Source organism: Eptesicus fuscus, chromosome 9, assembly GCF_027574615.1.
Source record: "Eptesicus fuscus isolate TK198812 chromosome 9, DD_ASM_mEF_20220401, whole genome shotgun sequence".
Classification (NCBI taxonomy): Eukaryota; Metazoa; Chordata; class Mammalia; order Chiroptera; family Vespertilionidae; genus Eptesicus; species Eptesicus fuscus.
The window spans coordinates 10,263,373-10,280,244 of record NC_072481.1 but is presented as its reverse complement, the minus strand read 5'-3'; the positions used below and the strand labels follow the sequence as shown (position 1 = coordinate 10,280,244).

General features: G+C 54.6%; 1 protein-coding gene across 1 annotated transcript in view; it reads right to left on the bottom strand.

The window, feature by feature from the left end:
* Positions 1 to 16,872, bottom strand: part of IGSF21 (immunoglobin superfamily member 21) — a 204,871-nt gene that overhangs the window by 29,251 nt on the left and 158,748 nt on the right. The window contains exon 4 of the mRNA XM_054721014.1: positions 1,073 to 1,191. Coding sequence (XP_054576989.1) covers positions 1,073 to 1,191 — 119 coding nt within the window. The remainder of the gene's footprint in view (positions 1 to 1,072; positions 1,192 to 16,872) is intronic.

Genomic DNA, 16,872 nt, shown 5'->3' with positions numbered 1-16,872 from the left:
ATCCCGCAAGCTTTGTGTCCCTGATAAATACCAGTTGATAAGAAAATGGGGGAACACTGGAGCCCGGAGCTGAGACCACGTCCAGCCCTAGAGTTCTGGAGGCAGAATCCGAGCATGTTCCTGGCATGGACATCTGTGCTGAAGGGGCTTCAGCCACCACTGGGAGCAAGGTCCTTGTTTTTACAAATGGGGAAACTGGGGGGCAGGAGGTGGGGGCGCGGTTTGGACACAGGCAGTCAGAGACAGGCCTGAGCAGTAGCATCCCCGCTTTGCAAATTAGAAATGGAGGCACAGAGCCAGCCCCAGAACCAGGAGCCCCGACATCCAGTCCAGTGTGCTTTCTACTCCGTCCCTTAATGCACAAAGGATCGGGAGGTCCAGGGAGGGGCATGCGGCCGGGTCAGAATCATTCTTTCTGCAGCAGGTGTGCGTCCCGCTGGGCCGATGTCTCAGACCCCCTGGAGGCTCCTGGGTTGTCCTCCCCGAGGAGCGCCATCCCCTGCGCTTCCCCACGGGTGTTTCTCTGAACGTGGCTCTCGGCTTCAGCTTGGGAACGGTGCCCTCGCAGCTGCTCCTGCAGTGCCCTGTCCCTCCCTCCCCGAGTCCTCACTGGCTTACAGAGCCTGAGTCTGCGTGGTCCATGAGGATCCATTCGTCCTGCATCCCGCCCCATCTAACAGGAGGGACAACTGAGACCCGGCGTCTGCGACAGCCCGCTGACCTGTAGGAGGCAGACTGCTCCCTCACTCCCTCATTTGTGCCCATCAACGTGTCAGAGCCCCTCCAGGGTGCCCGGCCCGTGAGGACCTGGGCTGGTAGAAGAAGGGGGTCCAGAGAGGAAGTCCTCAGTGGCAAGGACACACCGGTCACACCTCAAGGTCGAGGGTGGGAAAGGAGAGGGCCCGCTGCCCGCACAACAGGCATTTTAGCAGGTGGTGCCCGGGACAGCCCCTCGGTGCACATGCACGTGAGCGCGCGCACCCAGGCACTCACATGCACACACATGCACACACGTGTGTGCACACACACACAGCTCCTCACTGGGATGCCGGGGCCCAGGCCCTGCACTCACCCATGACGTTGAGGAAGATGTTGCCCGATGCCAGGACCACCTTCTCCCTCGTGGCGCGGTCGTAGATGCCCACGTGGCACTCGTAGGGACCGTTGTCCGAGACGCGGACCTCGGGGAGCCTGGGGGAGGCAGAGCAGCAGGGTGAGGGCCCGTGACCCGGGGCTGAGAGGCGCCACCCCCAAGCCCCATTGTTCAGCCTTTGCTGAGCAAACGCTCCTGGATCCAGTGCACGCCTGCTGGGCTGAGAGGAGGAGCCACATTTATGGAGCGCCGCCTGTATGCGGCCTGTGCTCAGAGCTTCAGAGGGCGGAGGTGAGGCTGTGTTTAACTGAATGAAATCTGTGCTCCTTTTGGCTTCATGAACTGGACGGCAGTGGTGCCCACCCCAAGGGGGACTGGGGATGCCACGGGCCCAGAGGCTCCTGGTGTGTGGTACAGGCTCAGAACTGTGATCTAGCGCATCCCCTCCGATGGCTGTCCTGCATGTATGGATTGTCATTCCCATTTCGTAAACGTGGAAACTGAGGCTCTAAAAGGGACAAAGTGGCTAATATGAGCTAAGGTGGGAATTTGAACTCTGCCTTACTGACACTTTATGCCCAGATCTGGGGATCTGAGAAGAAACGCAGTAAAATTCTCCCGTGGACGAGAAGGCAGGGCAGCTGATCATCGCTGCCAATCACATGGGAAAGGGTGGGTCTATTGAGCACAGAGGGAGCAGCGGCCTCTGCCCCAGGTCGTCAGGAGGGCCTCTCGGAGGAGGTGACCCGAGGGGTCAGGAGAGACCCATTCAAACCTTACTCCTCTAACAGTCCAGAGAGTAAATATTTTAGGCTTTGTTGCTTTTACAGTCTCTGTCCGTGTAGAGTAAAAGCAGCTACAGACAGGGCCTGGGCAAATCAGTGTGGCTGTGTTCCAATAAAACTTTATTTATTGCCATTGACATTTGAATTTTAAATACTTTCTTGTGCCCTGAAATCTTCTGTTTTTAATATTTCCCATCATTGAAAAAAAAAAGAGGTAAAATACGTTCTAGTTTACAGGCTGTTAAAAAAACAATAACAGCTGGATTTGGCCCACAGGCTGTAGTTTGATGATCCTTGTTCTAGATCCTTCCTCAGGGTGTGCAGGTCAGACCATGCTAAGAATGGGTTGCTACGTGGTTCTCTCTCCCTATGGAAAATGCTGACAGGGCGGCTCTTTCCCCACTTCTGCATGGGAGACTCCTGACAGGTTCCAGAGAGCCAAGTTCAATTCCTGCCCCTGCGACCTTGTGTTGAGTCCTGCGGTCTCGCGCTGAGCCTCCGTTCTCTTATCTAAAGTATGGGGCTGATTCTTCCCAGGACCTCAGTGAGGATTAAACTAGACGCGGTCCCAGCCAGACCTCTGTAGGCACGAAAGTGGCATTGCGTGGAGAGGCCCTGTCCCCTCCCATCCCTTCATCCTGCGATGCCTGAGCGCCTGACCTGCAGTCGGAGGCCACGTAGCGGCTGCATCAGGACATCTGTGTGTCCTCCAGCCAATTCCAACCTTATCTGGGTCCAGTCACACAGCCAAAAGGGAGTCTATTCTGGCCACAGCTTAGAAGTGGGGTCACGTGATTGGCTCTTAGAGGTTTGCCGAAAACCAATTCCAGCATGTAATAATTACAAGAGTTCCATCAAAAGGTTGATGGGACTTGGGCGGCTCAACAAGGGTGAGCCACATATGTAGTTTACCTGTTGGAATCGGCTAAATGGCACTTCCCCCAAACCTGAATAGGAAAGTAGTTTGCTGCCAGACAGCTCAGGGCATTTTATTGCCTCCTGTTGGCCAAATACCTGAACAGCTGTAGGCTATTCCCCAAACTGACAATGATCTGTACCCTTTGATACCATACCCTTTGAAGTGTATATTTCCACCTTGCCTTAGGATAAATCATGTGAATAAAAACACGGGTGGAGAGTCTTCCGTTCCCTTTAGCTGAAGCTCCTCTGACCCCCAATGCCTTTCAAAACTATCTTTCATCCTTGGACTCCTTCTTAATCATCTACCCGCAGCCCCATTCTCCAGAATGCTGAACCCTTTGTAAGGCTGGGAAAAGAACCCCAACAATTATGGTTCCCTAACAAGGGACATCAACAGAGGTTCTCATGCTGCAGCAGGAAAGTGGGGGAAGAAGCTCATACTTACAAACGCCTAGTAAATGCCGAGCAGAGCACGGCGCCCTTCCCACCTAACTGGCCCAACAGTCCTGTGGGAGAGACCCTCTGTGGATGGGGGTGGGGGAGGGCGGGGAACGGGGGCAGTGGCTAAGAGCACAGGCTCGGGGTGTCCATCCCAGCCCTGCCACCCTGAGAAGGGAGGCTCCTCAGTCCAGTTCTTTGCTCCCACCCGTCGCAGACACATTTTCCACCATTCCCGCTAAGCCTCTCTCTCCCCCATCTGCTTCTGCTGAGCAATCTAACCTCAGATTTACGCCTTCCTCCTCTTGTTTCTGCTGTACCCCCTGTTTTTGTCTTCCAGCTCCATTTCCTGTGATTCACTGTCCCCCCTCCCTCCCCCTCCCCACCCCACACCTGGGCCCCAGCCTGGATTTCCATGGCTGCTGTCTCTCTGAGCGGATCCAGCCCCTCTAGCTCCTCTTCCTCCCACCACCCAGCCCACATTAGCATAAACAAACACCTTCATTTACATAGAATATACAGAGGTTGACATCTGGTCCACCGACTGTCTTGAAAGACTTAAAGCACAGTGAGCTTTCCATCAGGGAAACTTTGTGGGGGATGCTGCCTCCCTCTCCCGCCCTCCCTCTGGGCTCTCAGAAACAGCAAGGAGCCATCTCCCCTCCGGGAAGTGTTTTCTCTGTTTGTAACTCAGCTAGACTGGAAAAAACAATGGCCTCCCCAGGGGGCACTGTGGACAGTGACAGTCACCTCAGGTGACATGTTTAGGCGACACTCACAGGTGTCAGGGATCGAGGCTACCTGCCCAAGTGACTGTGTGGGTGACAGGTGTGCAGGGGACACGCTCCGGTGCCTGCTCTGCAAAGAACCCGGCTGGGGGGACCCGTGCGGCTGGAAGCCACCCAGGTGATGCAATCAGATGGTAATGACATGGTTGACACGCCGGTGGGGCTGTTCAGGTAGCCGCCACACCGGTGATCCACGCAGATGTGTTTATGTGCTAGCGACACAGGTGACATGTTTAGGCAATCGCTACACCGATGACATGCTCAGGCGACAGTAACATAAGCAATATGTTTGAGTGACATGTATGGGTGACATGACGCAGATGGTAGAGAAGACAGCTCAGGGGACACCTGGGGGGTGCTGTATGAGGAAGGCAGCATCTCACACAGATGCTCTCCCGCCTCAGATGGTCGCTCTCCCGGTTCCCCTAGCCCCACACATGGTCTGAGTCTCACCCTGGGCTCCATCCTTCACATCTCCCATTTCTCTCTCCCCAGGTACCGTCAGGGACCACACCCTGGGGTTCTGCCTCCCAAACAGATCCTGAGCTATCCACTTCCCCCACCGGCCCTGCACGCCGCTGCTCACCGGGACAGGGAGGTGGGGAGGTGGACAGATACCGGCTTTCTGCCCCTGCCCATCGCCCTCCTGATCCTTTCTCCAGGCAGCACCCAGCATGTCTCAAATGCAAATGGCATTCATGGCCCTGCCCTACCCAACCCCCTTCAAAGGCTTCTTTCTGCTCCAGGATAAAGACCAGGATCCTGATCTTGGCCAAGAAGGGCTGCACACGAGGTCTTCAGCCACACCTCAGCCTCCCCTTCGTCAGCTACAGGGGTGTTCTCCCCATCACTCCTGGGTGCCAAGTTCCTTTTCTAACACGTACACTTTTTATTTCAGAATTATTTTAGGTTTACAGAAAAACTGCACAGAAACTAGAGAGCTCCCCACACCCTCACCAATTTCTTCCACTGTTGGCACCTCACACGACCACGGTGCCATCATCAGAGTAGGAGACCCACGTTGACATGCCACTGCTAACTCAACTCCAGATTTTCCCCGGATGCCACCAGCTTTTCCCTTTTTCTGCCCCAGAATCCCATCAGGGTCCCTCAGAGGTGACACTCACAGGTGACTTGAGTCACATTCCCTTTTTGATTCAGCACGTTTGCTGACAACATTCTCTTTTCCTGAGAAGATGGCATTTTCTTCCCTTGGCACAGCCTTCAAGTTACAAAGCAGCGGCCAGTTCTTAGCTTAGTGACCTCCTGGACGGGGAAGGCGGGCAGACGGATGGCATCGATGGCCAGGATGGGGAGCCTCCTTTATCCCTGCCTCTTGCCATGTGCCGTTGCGGTCCCCCCTTGTCTAGGGGTAGAGTCTCTTTCCCCTGCTTGGCCCTGTGACTTGTTTTGACCAACAGTATGTGGTGGAAATGATGACATGCAAAATCTAAGCCTAAGTCTCAAAAGAACACCCCGCCCCCCCCACTTTCTCCCCTTCTCTGCCTTGAGAACAAGCCTCTGAAGGAAGATGAGGGCACGTGGAGAGAGGCCTCATTGGCCAAGCCCTTCCAGTTAAGGCCACATTCAGGAATGTGCCTACCCAACCCCTCACCTCATGAGCAATAATACATAGTTGTCGTTTTAAACTATCCAAGTTTGGGACTGCTTGTTATGCAGCAATAGCTAACTGATACAGCAGGTCTCCTCATACCTCTCCTTAGCTGTATTTGTCTATATTGTGACTTAACCGGATATGTTGTGACTCTTGAATGTCCTCCCCTCCTGGCCACGCTCAGTAAGCTCCATGAAGGCAGGGTCTGCATCCATCTGGTTTACCAGTGTATCCAGGCCTTGCACAGTGCTCACCATCATGGTAAGTCCTCGATCAATATTTGTTAGATGGATGGGTGGTGGCTGTGGTGTGAGCATGGAGAACCCTGCCCTCCCCCGTCCTCCCCCCCCCGCCCCTTGCAGAAAACAGGGCCAGCCCCTCCCCACCCCAGGCAGATTCTAGTTCTTATCTTCAGATCCAGCCGCCACCAAGCCACAGCTTTGATTTGGACCAATCCGACTCAGTGCCTCATCTGAGCTTGTGCCTTCAGCGTTATCCTTCCAAAGTGGATTAAGCGGCCCAGAGACCCCTTTTCCCCAGACTTGAGTGGCATTGATCTGCATGCGGAATAGAAGGCCTTCGCAGATAGCAGGGCCCCGAGGGGGCTGGGGAGGAGGCCTACTCTCATCAGCAATGGGCTGCGATCAATAAACTATTAATAACAGCAAAGGTTTCTGGAGAGATCAGTGTAATGCAGGTTAGTGACTGGAGTTTACCAACACTGACAGCGGCTCTGAAAGGCGAGTAATTGTGGTTTTGAAAAGCTGGGCTCGGAGATAGAGGGAACCCCATTGGCTCTCTTCGTGGCCCCTGTGGCTCAGCTGAGGCCATGCAAGGGCTGGTCACGGGGGCTTCTGCCAGGCCTGGGGTCAGGGCTGTGGGCTGCCCACCTTCGGCACAAACATGTATGCCTACTGGGTGCCACGCCCCATGCTGAGCCTTGGTGGAGGTGGATGCATAGCTACCGAGGATTTGACTCCTGCCTCCATGCCTTTGGCCAGGCTGTCACCTCTGCTTGGACCACTTTTCTTTGCTGTCTACATGGCGTGCCTCTAGCCATCTTTCAGAGCCTATCTGTGATCCCACCTCATCCGAAAGTTGAGAAGATTCTATGGAATGATTCAAGGACTTAGCTCAGAGCTGGTGTGGCATGAAAGTCAATGGGCTAGAATCACCTAAGCGGTCTGTAAGCTCTCCATTCAGACGCCACCTCTGCCAGGCAGGCTGCCCTGACTGCCCACCCCTGTGCAAACAGAGTTCCTCTCCACCTCCTCGGACTGCATCTCATTGCATTGTTAACCCATCTGTCTCTCCTCCTAGGGAAGCATACGAGCCCCTTGTCTGTTAGCCTGGTCACCTGGTAGGTGCTCAGCCACCCACTGTGTGAATGAGGGCAGTGGGAGCAGCCTAAGCCGGGATAGGCCCTGGGCCAACTAGCTGTGTGTGGTTGGATGAAGTCCTTTGGTTTCTCTGAGCTTTGGTTTCTCCATCTGAGAAATGGGTATTACAATACTCGCCTTGTGGGATGACAGCTTTTGGGGGAATGCTGACATTTATAAGGAGAGGCTTTGTATAGCAAGCATGTTACCCTATCTCACTGGATCCTTGACACCACCCTATTATATGACACGGTATATAAGTCATGCTCTACTAGGCATTCTGTAGCGATAATAATATTATTATGCTTATTGTATAGATGAGGAAACCAAGGCACCCAGAACAGAGGTAACATGACGGAGGTCACAGAGTGAGTAGGTGGTGCCATTACTTAAAACCAAGCCCGGTGGAGGCCAGACCCACACACTGTCTTTGGAGCCCCTCTCCCACGCTGCTCCTGCCACCCTCCTATACCTGCCACCCTCCTGTACCAGCCACCCTCCTGTACCTGCCACCCTCCTGTACCTGCCACCCTCCTGTACCAGCCACCCTCCTGTACCAGCCACCCTCCTGTACCTGCCACCCTCCTGTATGTACCTGCCACCCTCCTGTGCCTGCCATTCATCTGAGCGCTCTGGTTCCAGAGTTGGCCTCCACTGCTCTTGAGCACATTTCTATTCTGAGCCTCACCACCCCAGGTAAAGAGAGCCATCTGCCCTCCCACTGGGAGAAACAGGACGGGCTTTTATGTTCCTACTAGAGGCCTGGTGCATGAAATCTGTGCACTCGGGGGGTCCCTCAGTCCAGCCTGCAGCCTCTCGCAGTCTGGGAGCCCTTGAGGGATGTCCGACTGCTGCGGATTTGGGAGAGGCTCCTGCCACCAACGCTGCGCTTGCCAGCTATGAGCCTGGCTTCTGACTGAGCAGCACTCCACCTGTGGGAGTGCACTGACCGCCAGGGGGCAGCTCCTGCGTTGAGCGTCTGCCCCCTGGTGGTCAGTGTGCGTCATAGTGACTGGTCATTCCGCGGTTCAGTTGATTTGCATATTAGCCTTTTATTATATAGAAAATTCCCTTCCTCTGTGTCCGTTCAGTGGGCCCCTTCGTTCTGATGACTCGGGTTGGCTGAGCAAGTCATGCTCACATTCTCCAAACCCACATGACTTAACAGCCTCAGGTCAGTGTTCCTTTCCCAGCTCTATCCTTCCACAGGGAAGAGTCCTCAATTCTCGTGGATCCAGATCGAGGGCTTGGGTGCAGAGCGGGGCTGGGAGGACACAGGGGTGGATCTGTGAGTTACTCATCTTGTGCTGTTGGGGAATGAAGGACCAGCCGGTGACTTTGCTGGGAACTGAAGCCTAACGTGAAGAACATACGTAAATGCACTTAGAACAGAGCCTGGCGTGCGGTAGGCATTGTCAGATTCGTCTCCCAAGACTGTTAATGGATTAAAAATTCAAAACAAATGGTTCAGTCCCTGCTATGTATCAGTGCTGTTTGGGGTGTTGAGCATACAGCAGGGAAGAAGACAGGGCAATACTTTTAAACAGCAAGAGGACGTTGGCCGGACATGAATTCAGGGGCCTCAGATTCAAGGTCATTAGAAACACCACTCTCATCCTGCCTGTCTTAGGGGTAGTGCAATGTGTCTGGTTGGTTTGCCCCTACACTATCCATCTCCTGGCATCCTTGCCTTTGAAAAAATGTGCTTATTGCTTTCTTGCGGTATAATTGATAATAAACTGTGCATAAAGTTTAAACATATGTAGAGTTTTCATGTATGTATACATCATTGAAACCACTGCCACAGTCAAGATAATGAACATATCACCTCCCCAAAGTTTCCCTGTGTCCTTTTATAATCCCTCCCACCCCACCCCCTGTAGAGCACGTGTCCTAGGATTTCCTATCAATGACTCATAGAATGGGTACGCTTCGGTTTGGTTTCGTTCACTTATCATCATTACTGGGAGATTCGTTCATGCCGTTGCCATGATCAATGGCTGGGCCCTCTCATGGCTGAGTAGCATCTCATGTCCCCCTGGCCCCCTGCAGGTGAAGGCATGGGCTGCCCCCTGTGTGGGCGGGGGATGGCAAACAGCAGTGCTCTGAGCCTGTGGGGACAGTCTTTATGGGGACACACGCTCTCATTGTCCTCGGTAAATACCAAGGAGTGGGAGGCTGGGCGCAGGTGTAACTTTATAAGACGCTGTCCAACTGTTGCTAAAGGGATTGCGTGAGGGCAGCCTTTTATGAGTTTCTGTCTCTCACACACAGGGCTCGGGCCTCCCACCCACCCACCCACTTCCTTCTCAGGCAAGTGCTGCCCGCCTCCCCCCCTCCCCCGACTTTGCAGTGAGCTTTAACCCCAAATGTCAAGTCCTGTTGGAACTGTGGGTGCAGTAGGGATAAGAAGGCGTGGCAGGAGGGTGGGGGCTACGGGATTTCTCTAAGTCAGCGATTTTCAACCTTTTTTATCTCATGGCACACGTAAACCAATCACTAAAATTCTTCGGTACACCAAAATAAATAAATAAATATAAATATATATTTTTTTTGACGACCTGACAAAAGAAATAGGTGTAATTTGGATTCATTCACACCGATGGCTGTTGTGGCGGCTGTTGTCATTTTTTTAATTTGACAGTCTAAGAGAAAAGGGGTCAGTGCCCCTGACGGAACAGTCAGATACTGCACCTTTTAAAAATTCTCACGGCACACCCGCTGAAAATCGCTGCTCTGAGAGAAGCGTGCGCGTGACAGCCGAGGGCAGGGATTTAGACCCTCTTTCCTCCCATCCCCTCTCGAGGAGGGCGGGCTGTGGGACAAGTGACGCGTGGACAGCGCCTTCCCTCCACTCCGCTGCCTCTGCTCTGCCTGAAGTTCCCACTGTGGTTTGCACTTTGCCACCTCTCCTTGCCCGGGTGTCTCCCGTCCGTCCTCTCTCCACCCTGCCGCCAGCGTGACAGTGAGTCTGGCCCGTCCTTTTCCAGCTTAAAACTTTCCCTTCCCCGGATGTCCGTGCGCTGGAGAGTTAAGCCTAAACTCAGTCTGATTTCAAGACCTTCCCAGATCAGGTCCTGACCCAAACAGGAGCAAGGGAGGGAGGGAGAAGGGGGGCAGGGAAGGGGGAAGGAGGGAGGGAGGGAGGGAGGGAGGGAGGGGAGGGAGGACCAAGCGAGGAAGGGAAGCGTGTGTGGCCTCACATCTCTTGTGAAATAAAGCTGTGGAATCAGAAGGCTTGTCAGGGCCAAACTTTTATAATCCACCCTACTTAAAAGGCATTCTGTGATTCACACATCTTCATTTATATACATAGTATCTCATTCTGGGCTAATGGAGGAGATTCAGGTAGAGATTGGTCCTTTGAGGCACTGCTTTAATGAAGAGACTAGAGAGCCTTTTCATTTGTATAACCATTGTTTGCATGGAAACTGGGGCCCAGGAAATAGTTCATTCTTGCAAGTAGGTTAAACACACCCCCTGCAATCTTATTAGCTCAGTGCCTGCTCAGCGCTGCTCCCCCTCATCCCCACTGGAGAGCTCTCAAGTGGGAAATAATGAAGTTTTACTGTTCGCCACGCTTCCCCGATTGTCTGCACATCCCCCGAGGCTGGGCCCTTGTTTCTCCCTCCCTCAGACACCTGCTCACACTCCAAGTTCAGGGTCACGCCCCTGGATGCTGGGGCCATGCGTACAGAGTGCCACAGGGCAAAGCTCATAAAAGTGGCTATAAGGTCAGGTATGGGTGCTGTTGGGATGTTTGCTACTAAGACACTTGAAATAGGATCGCTGCTCTCTGGATAAAGTGGGGGGGGGGGGCGTTTGAGGTTCCTGCCCCTCCTCCTCTCACCCGTACAGTTCGCAGAGCCTGGCTGGAGCCGCTTGTTCTGACCCAGGTGCGCACCTGCTCGGCCACCCCAGCTGCCCTCCCTGTGTCCTGCTTTCCCTTCACAGACTCTGAGCAGCTGCATGGACCCATCGGGAATGGACCAGGTACTGGGGTGGCATTTGTGGCAACTGGCAGATCAGGGAAAGCCGGTGGGGACAGGTGAGAAAGGGCCTTATCTAGACCTAGACTTGTCTCGGGATGGGATCCTCTGTAGGAGACCCTGGGAGGGGACGGGGGAGCAAAGCGTGGCTCAAACCAAAGAGTACCCATTCTTTGATCCATTGATAGGAGATCCTTGGGGATCTGGTTCAAATGCAGATGCTGGTAGGGCTGGGGGGGCGGGGGGGGGAGAGTTCCTAACAAGCTCCCAGGTGGCCCCGCTCTAAGTCTCAGGCCTCCAGCCCTTCTCCCTTCCCCACGGGTCCAACCACCTGTTTGACCTCCCTCTTCCCCACCAGACACACTGGGTGGTCCCCTCCCATTGGCTCCACCTAGGCCAGTGATGGGCAACCTTTTGAGCTTGGTGTTTCAAACTTCGCCAAAAAACTGAGCATAACTCGGGTAGTGTGTCCCTTTGAGGGAAAAACATTATTTCGCAATATTTATAGTTTAAATAACATAAATGTTTCATCCTCAGCATGCGGCCGCCTCAGCGGCCGCGTGTCATCAGAAATGGCACTGACACGCGTGTCAGAGGTTCGCCATCACTGACCTAGAGCTTGGGATGACTCTGGGTATGTCCCTGGTGAGAGCGGTGCAAAGGAGAGTATCTGAGAATAGCTTTTGCAGCTTTGAACGAGCCCCCTGAACCACCAGGGGCTGCCACAAAGCCGGCCGCACACAAACCGCTTCCCCCATTCTCACTCTGCACCGACTTCATGCTGATCCTGCCCCCCTGAACCCCACCCTGCACCTGTCCTCCACCTTCTGAAATTGACGATGCATTCTCCATCTTTCCTGGCCTCCGGAGGTGGGTCTATGCTCCGGCTCACCCCAGACTGGGGACCCTTGACTTAGATCAAGGGCAAATGGTCTCCTTCTGCTTGGTGTGAACTGGGCTAAAGTCACCTGAAACCGTAAGACCTGAGCTACCCCTCGTCACTATATTCTCGAGGAAGCCACCTGTTCAACCCACTGGCACAGCGACAGAACCGAGACCCAGGACCGAGTCCCTTATGGCCACTCCCTGGATTTTCTCCTTCGGCCAGGCCAGTCCTCTCCAGGAGCAGACTGGGCCCCGCCCCACCCTGACTCTCCCAGGAGCTTCCCCGGAGGAGGGAGCCAGGCGGACTGTACCAGGCAGAGATGCCGGTGGAGAAAGGAGACCCCGCCCCGAGCTAAGGACCGTCCTACAGGCACAGGGTGTGTGGAGAGTAGGCCAGTTCTCCTTAGTACCAACCTCCCAGCCTAACCTGGTTGATCTGGGACTTGCCTGGTTTGGGCACGGAAAGTTCCATGTCTCAGGGACTCTTCAGCTCCAGGCAGATCAGAATGTTGGGCACTTACACTTAACAAATGAGAAAACTAAAGAGAGAGGCGTGACTGGCCACAGGCCAGACAGCAGTCAGGAGCCCATCAAGGATAAAGAGTGCCAGGTGACCCCGCGAGGGCTCTGGGACATGGGCCAAGGACGCCGCCCACCTCCCCGGCAGGTGGTTTGAGGGCTGGTGATGGTGTTACAGAGCCCCTCGCATGGGGAGGAGGCACAGAGCAGGTGCTCACTGAACTGCAACTGTGGTTGCTCTGAGCCGGAAGGCTTAATAAAGTGGAGTCGCAACAAGCCAGAAATATCTGGTGCTCTTTCCACCACGTCAAGCTGGAGAGTTTGGGTCCAGCTTTTTCCAAGGGCCAAGCAGAAGGGCGGGCCAGACCCGCTCCATGGGCCTGGGAGCCCACAGCTGGGGCCCCACCATCTTCCAGCCATCCCCCCAGGCTGGGGAGCCAGTCAGGGTCCAGCTAGTCTAACTGTGGCAGGCTTGCCTGGCTGGTATGGCTCAGTGGTTGAGCTTTGACCCATGAACCAGGTCACGGTTCGATTCCTGGTCAGAGCACATGCCTGGGTTTCAGGCTTGATCCCCAGTGTGGGATATGTAGGAGGCTGCTGATCAATGATACTCTCTCATCATGGATGTTTCTCTCTCTTTCTCACCCTCTCCCTTCCTCTCTGAAATCAATAAAAACATATTAAATAAATAAGTGAATAAAAAACTGCGAGAACTCTGAGCAGCACAATGAGAGGTGGACGGGCTGTCTTCATTTGGGGGCAGGGGGCCCAGGGAGGGAGGGAGGGGAGGTCCGGGCAGGGCGGCCTGGGCAGCCAGAAAACCTGCTTATTTAAGAAGCCCTCCCTCAGCACCCAGAGTTTTAGTGCCTTCTTCCCTCTGTGGTTTCACTGTTCTTTCCAGAAACTGCCTGGAGTCCTTTTTCAGGGGCCTTTAAAAAGCCATTAGCGTGATTTTTATCCCCCTTTCAACCTGAAAACGGTTCCCATCATGAAACTGCTCAGTGGATGGAAAACACCGGTGGCTTCCAATCAAATTCGGGGCTGGGAGGGACGGATAACGAAGATCGGTGGCAAAGGGGGGAGAAATTGCAGAACATGCCAGACCCTTCCTGCCCCGCCCTAGCTCCCCTCCCTTCAGCCATCCCTCCCCAGCCCAGGGAGCCTTGAGCCATCTCAGGACCTGCCCCGTCCAGACTCCGGATTGGCAGTGCCACCCCTGAGCGTAGACATTATCATTAGGGCCCAACAGCTGCAATCTCTGGCCAGCCCCTCCTTACAGGGACAGGGGAGGATGAGGACCCAGGTGAGCCCCATTCTGTCCCTCTCACTTTTCCAAAGGACGGGGCTTGCTTCTCTCCCTCTCCTCCCCCACCAACCCTGCTCTCCTGCGTTCTAGCATTTCACGCCCAGGGGACCTTCCTGCTGAACTGGAAGGTGTGGGGGCTCATCCAGCCCAGCCCAGCCTCTGAGGACTGGGGCTCAGGCGGGTCACCTGCGGCTCTGGACCTGGGCTTCTGCACCAGGGCTGTCGGGAGCCTTTTCTGAGGCTCAAGGGAGGTCACTGTGGAGGCCCCCTCACTCCCACCCAGAGGGCTGCCTCAGAGGTGGCAGTCACGCTTGCCCCGGGGCAAGTGGGGTAACCTGTTTCCAATGTGAGAAAACACCTCTCAGAAGTCAGATTTCTGTCCCCCAGCGATGACTTCCCAAAGAAAACACAGCCTCTCCTGGAGGTCTTAGATCACCCAGCCCAGGCAGTTAGCACCCAGACCCTGGATGGTGACAGATTCAGGGTCACTGGCCCCTAACGCTCTGGCCTCTTGGATGCCCAGTCACTGTGCCATCCACCCTTCCCACCTGAGCCTCAGGCCCTGAATCCCACTCCTATCCCATCCTCCGTCTCTCTCTGTTGACCCCACTCCCCTGACTCTCTGGCTCCCTGCCTCCCCCTCCCCTAACCCTCCCATCCTGACCCCTTCCACTCTTCTCTTCCTCCCGTTCCTCCCCAGGCCTCTCTCTCCAGTCTTTTACTGCTGCCATGGAAACCACTTTCTCTTCCACATCCTGATTGATCCATTTAGCCCCTCATGGTCAGTCTCCTCAACTCAGGGTCTGGTTGGGAGGTGGGAATGGGTGGGAGGGGCCAGGAGTTCAGGATGCTGCCTCTACCTCATGCCATCCCAGGCCCAGCAGGCACAGGGAGGGATTAGGGCATGTGGCCCCTGACAGAATGGGTGGTGGGGGATAGAAACCAGGCCTCGGCTAAAGGAAACTCAGACCAGGAAGCGTGGCAGTGAGCCAACCAGAAGCGAGGCAGCAACGCTGAGGGCACGTGGTTTTGCCAGCTGCCCCCTTTCTGTCCCTCGTGGTTGCTCTGCTCTTCAACAGGAATCTCTCTGTCTTTGCCTCTCTACGTGGCAGTGAGTGAGAGTTGGCATCATGAAGACCCCCAGCCCCTTGGAGCCAAGCCTGCCTTCAGCAGGAGAGGGGAGGCATGGCAGGTGGCTGTCCCGGGTTCCTGCACCTCCTGGCGCCGCTGACCACTCTGATCTTGTGCAGGCCAGAGTTAGGCCCCTGGACCGAGGGATTCTAGGGGACAGTGTGTGCTTCCTTCCCCTCTGAAAGTCAGTGGTTTACTGAGCACCTACTATGTGCAAGACCCTGTGTGAGTCACTATGAACACTGATCTCTTTCAAACCCCACAAAGCCATCTGAAATAATAATCATGATAACCTATATATATAAAAGGCTAAGTGACCGACCATCTGTTCGTACAACCATCCGATTGACCGACCGGCCTGTACATATGACGCGCACTGGCAATTTAAAAATAAACATTGCCTGGCACATGTGCAATACATATAAAGCGCTCGCTGGCGCCAATCGCATGCGTGTGTTTCAATCTGTCATTGTCGATCGTGAATTTGGTTGACACTTTTATTATAGAGAAAGGGCGAATAGCGATATTAAAATATTTCTTCTACTTCTAATTAATTTCCTTTCAATGTGCACGAATCTGTGCACCGGGCCACTAGTTAATAATAATAAACAGCTTCCTGTGTATCAGACACTCTCAGCTAAAGCTATGGTTGAGTGACCTGGGACAAGTTGTTTAGTACCCGAGCCTCAGTGTCCCCTTCTTTAAACTCAGTCTTTACAATAATCCCCTGAGGTAGGTATTCGCGTCATCACCCCAATTTCACAGATGAGGAAACTGAGGCATGGGATGTGGTTTAGAACCTGACAGTCCCTCAGCCAGAGAGGATGCCAGAGCTGGGGTTTGCACTGAACCCCATGCTCATTGCCTTTTGAGGTGGGAGTGGCCCGGGCTTCTGCAAGGTCACCGGTCAAGGGCAGGATGGAAACCAAGTCCCGCGGAGTAAGAAGAGTGGTGAAGGGGAAGCGGGAGGAGCGGGGGCTCTGAGGACGGCCATGATCTCCACCCTGGGCCTCCTGCCAGCTGAAGTGACGTGAGGCCCTGGGTGCCCAGCCTGGCTGTGCCTCTGGTGCCCAAGAGCAGATCTCTTCTGCTGCAGCGACCACCTGTTCCCTAGACGCAAGCGCCAGCGTGAATCCATCACCTGGGTGCCTCTCGTGGGAGACCAGACCAGCCTGGGGCCAAGCCCTTCCATCACAGTTTGACAAAGGGGTCAGAAAAGAGGCTGATAGAGATGGCTCTTGACCTTTAGAAGAGCAGGCCGCGGGCCTGGGGGTTCCAATTCGGAGAAGCCTCCTCTGCTGGAGCCAGCCCGGCCCTCGAGTGTGCTGTCCATCAGCCCAGCTTTGTGCAGGGAGAGAATCGGGGGACATATCCTCAAAGTCTGAGCTGGCATTCTATCATTTAGCACCACTGACACTGTAACCAGATCAAAATGATGAACCTTGTTGACCAGATTAGGAAACTGAGGCCCAGAGAGGCCCAGCGATCTGTATGAGGCCCTGCAGCTAATGTGTGCAGAGCTGGGACGGGGAGCCCAGCGCTGTCTGGCTCCAGCAGCCCATCAAGAGGAAGAAACATCGAGAGTGGCCCTCACTCCCTCTTTTGGGATGGCCCCGGGGCCGAGTCAGGGAAGGACCAATTACCCGGCTGGAGTAAAGCCCTAACACGCCCCACAGCCTGCAGCTGGGCCTGGGCCCCACAGGAGGCCTTTCCCAACCGGGTCAGCTGATGGGTGACCCAGGGCCGAACCTGATTCCCGCTGTTTCATCAAAGCCGAGCTAAAAATGGCCCTGCTTTGGCAGTGGAAAATGGAAACTCCCAGCTCCCTCTTAAGGCTCTTAAACAGGTCAGTCCACCAAAAAACCCAATCCTTCAATCTGGGTTCTCTTAAAAAGTAGGGCAGGCCAATTACGCTTTACTGTCCTGAGCTCCGTCGGCTGAGAGCAGGGAAGGTCAGGCCAGGGCACCGGGGACTGGGAGCAGATGCGAGGCAGAGGAGCCAGCCAGCCTCTCCCATCAGCCT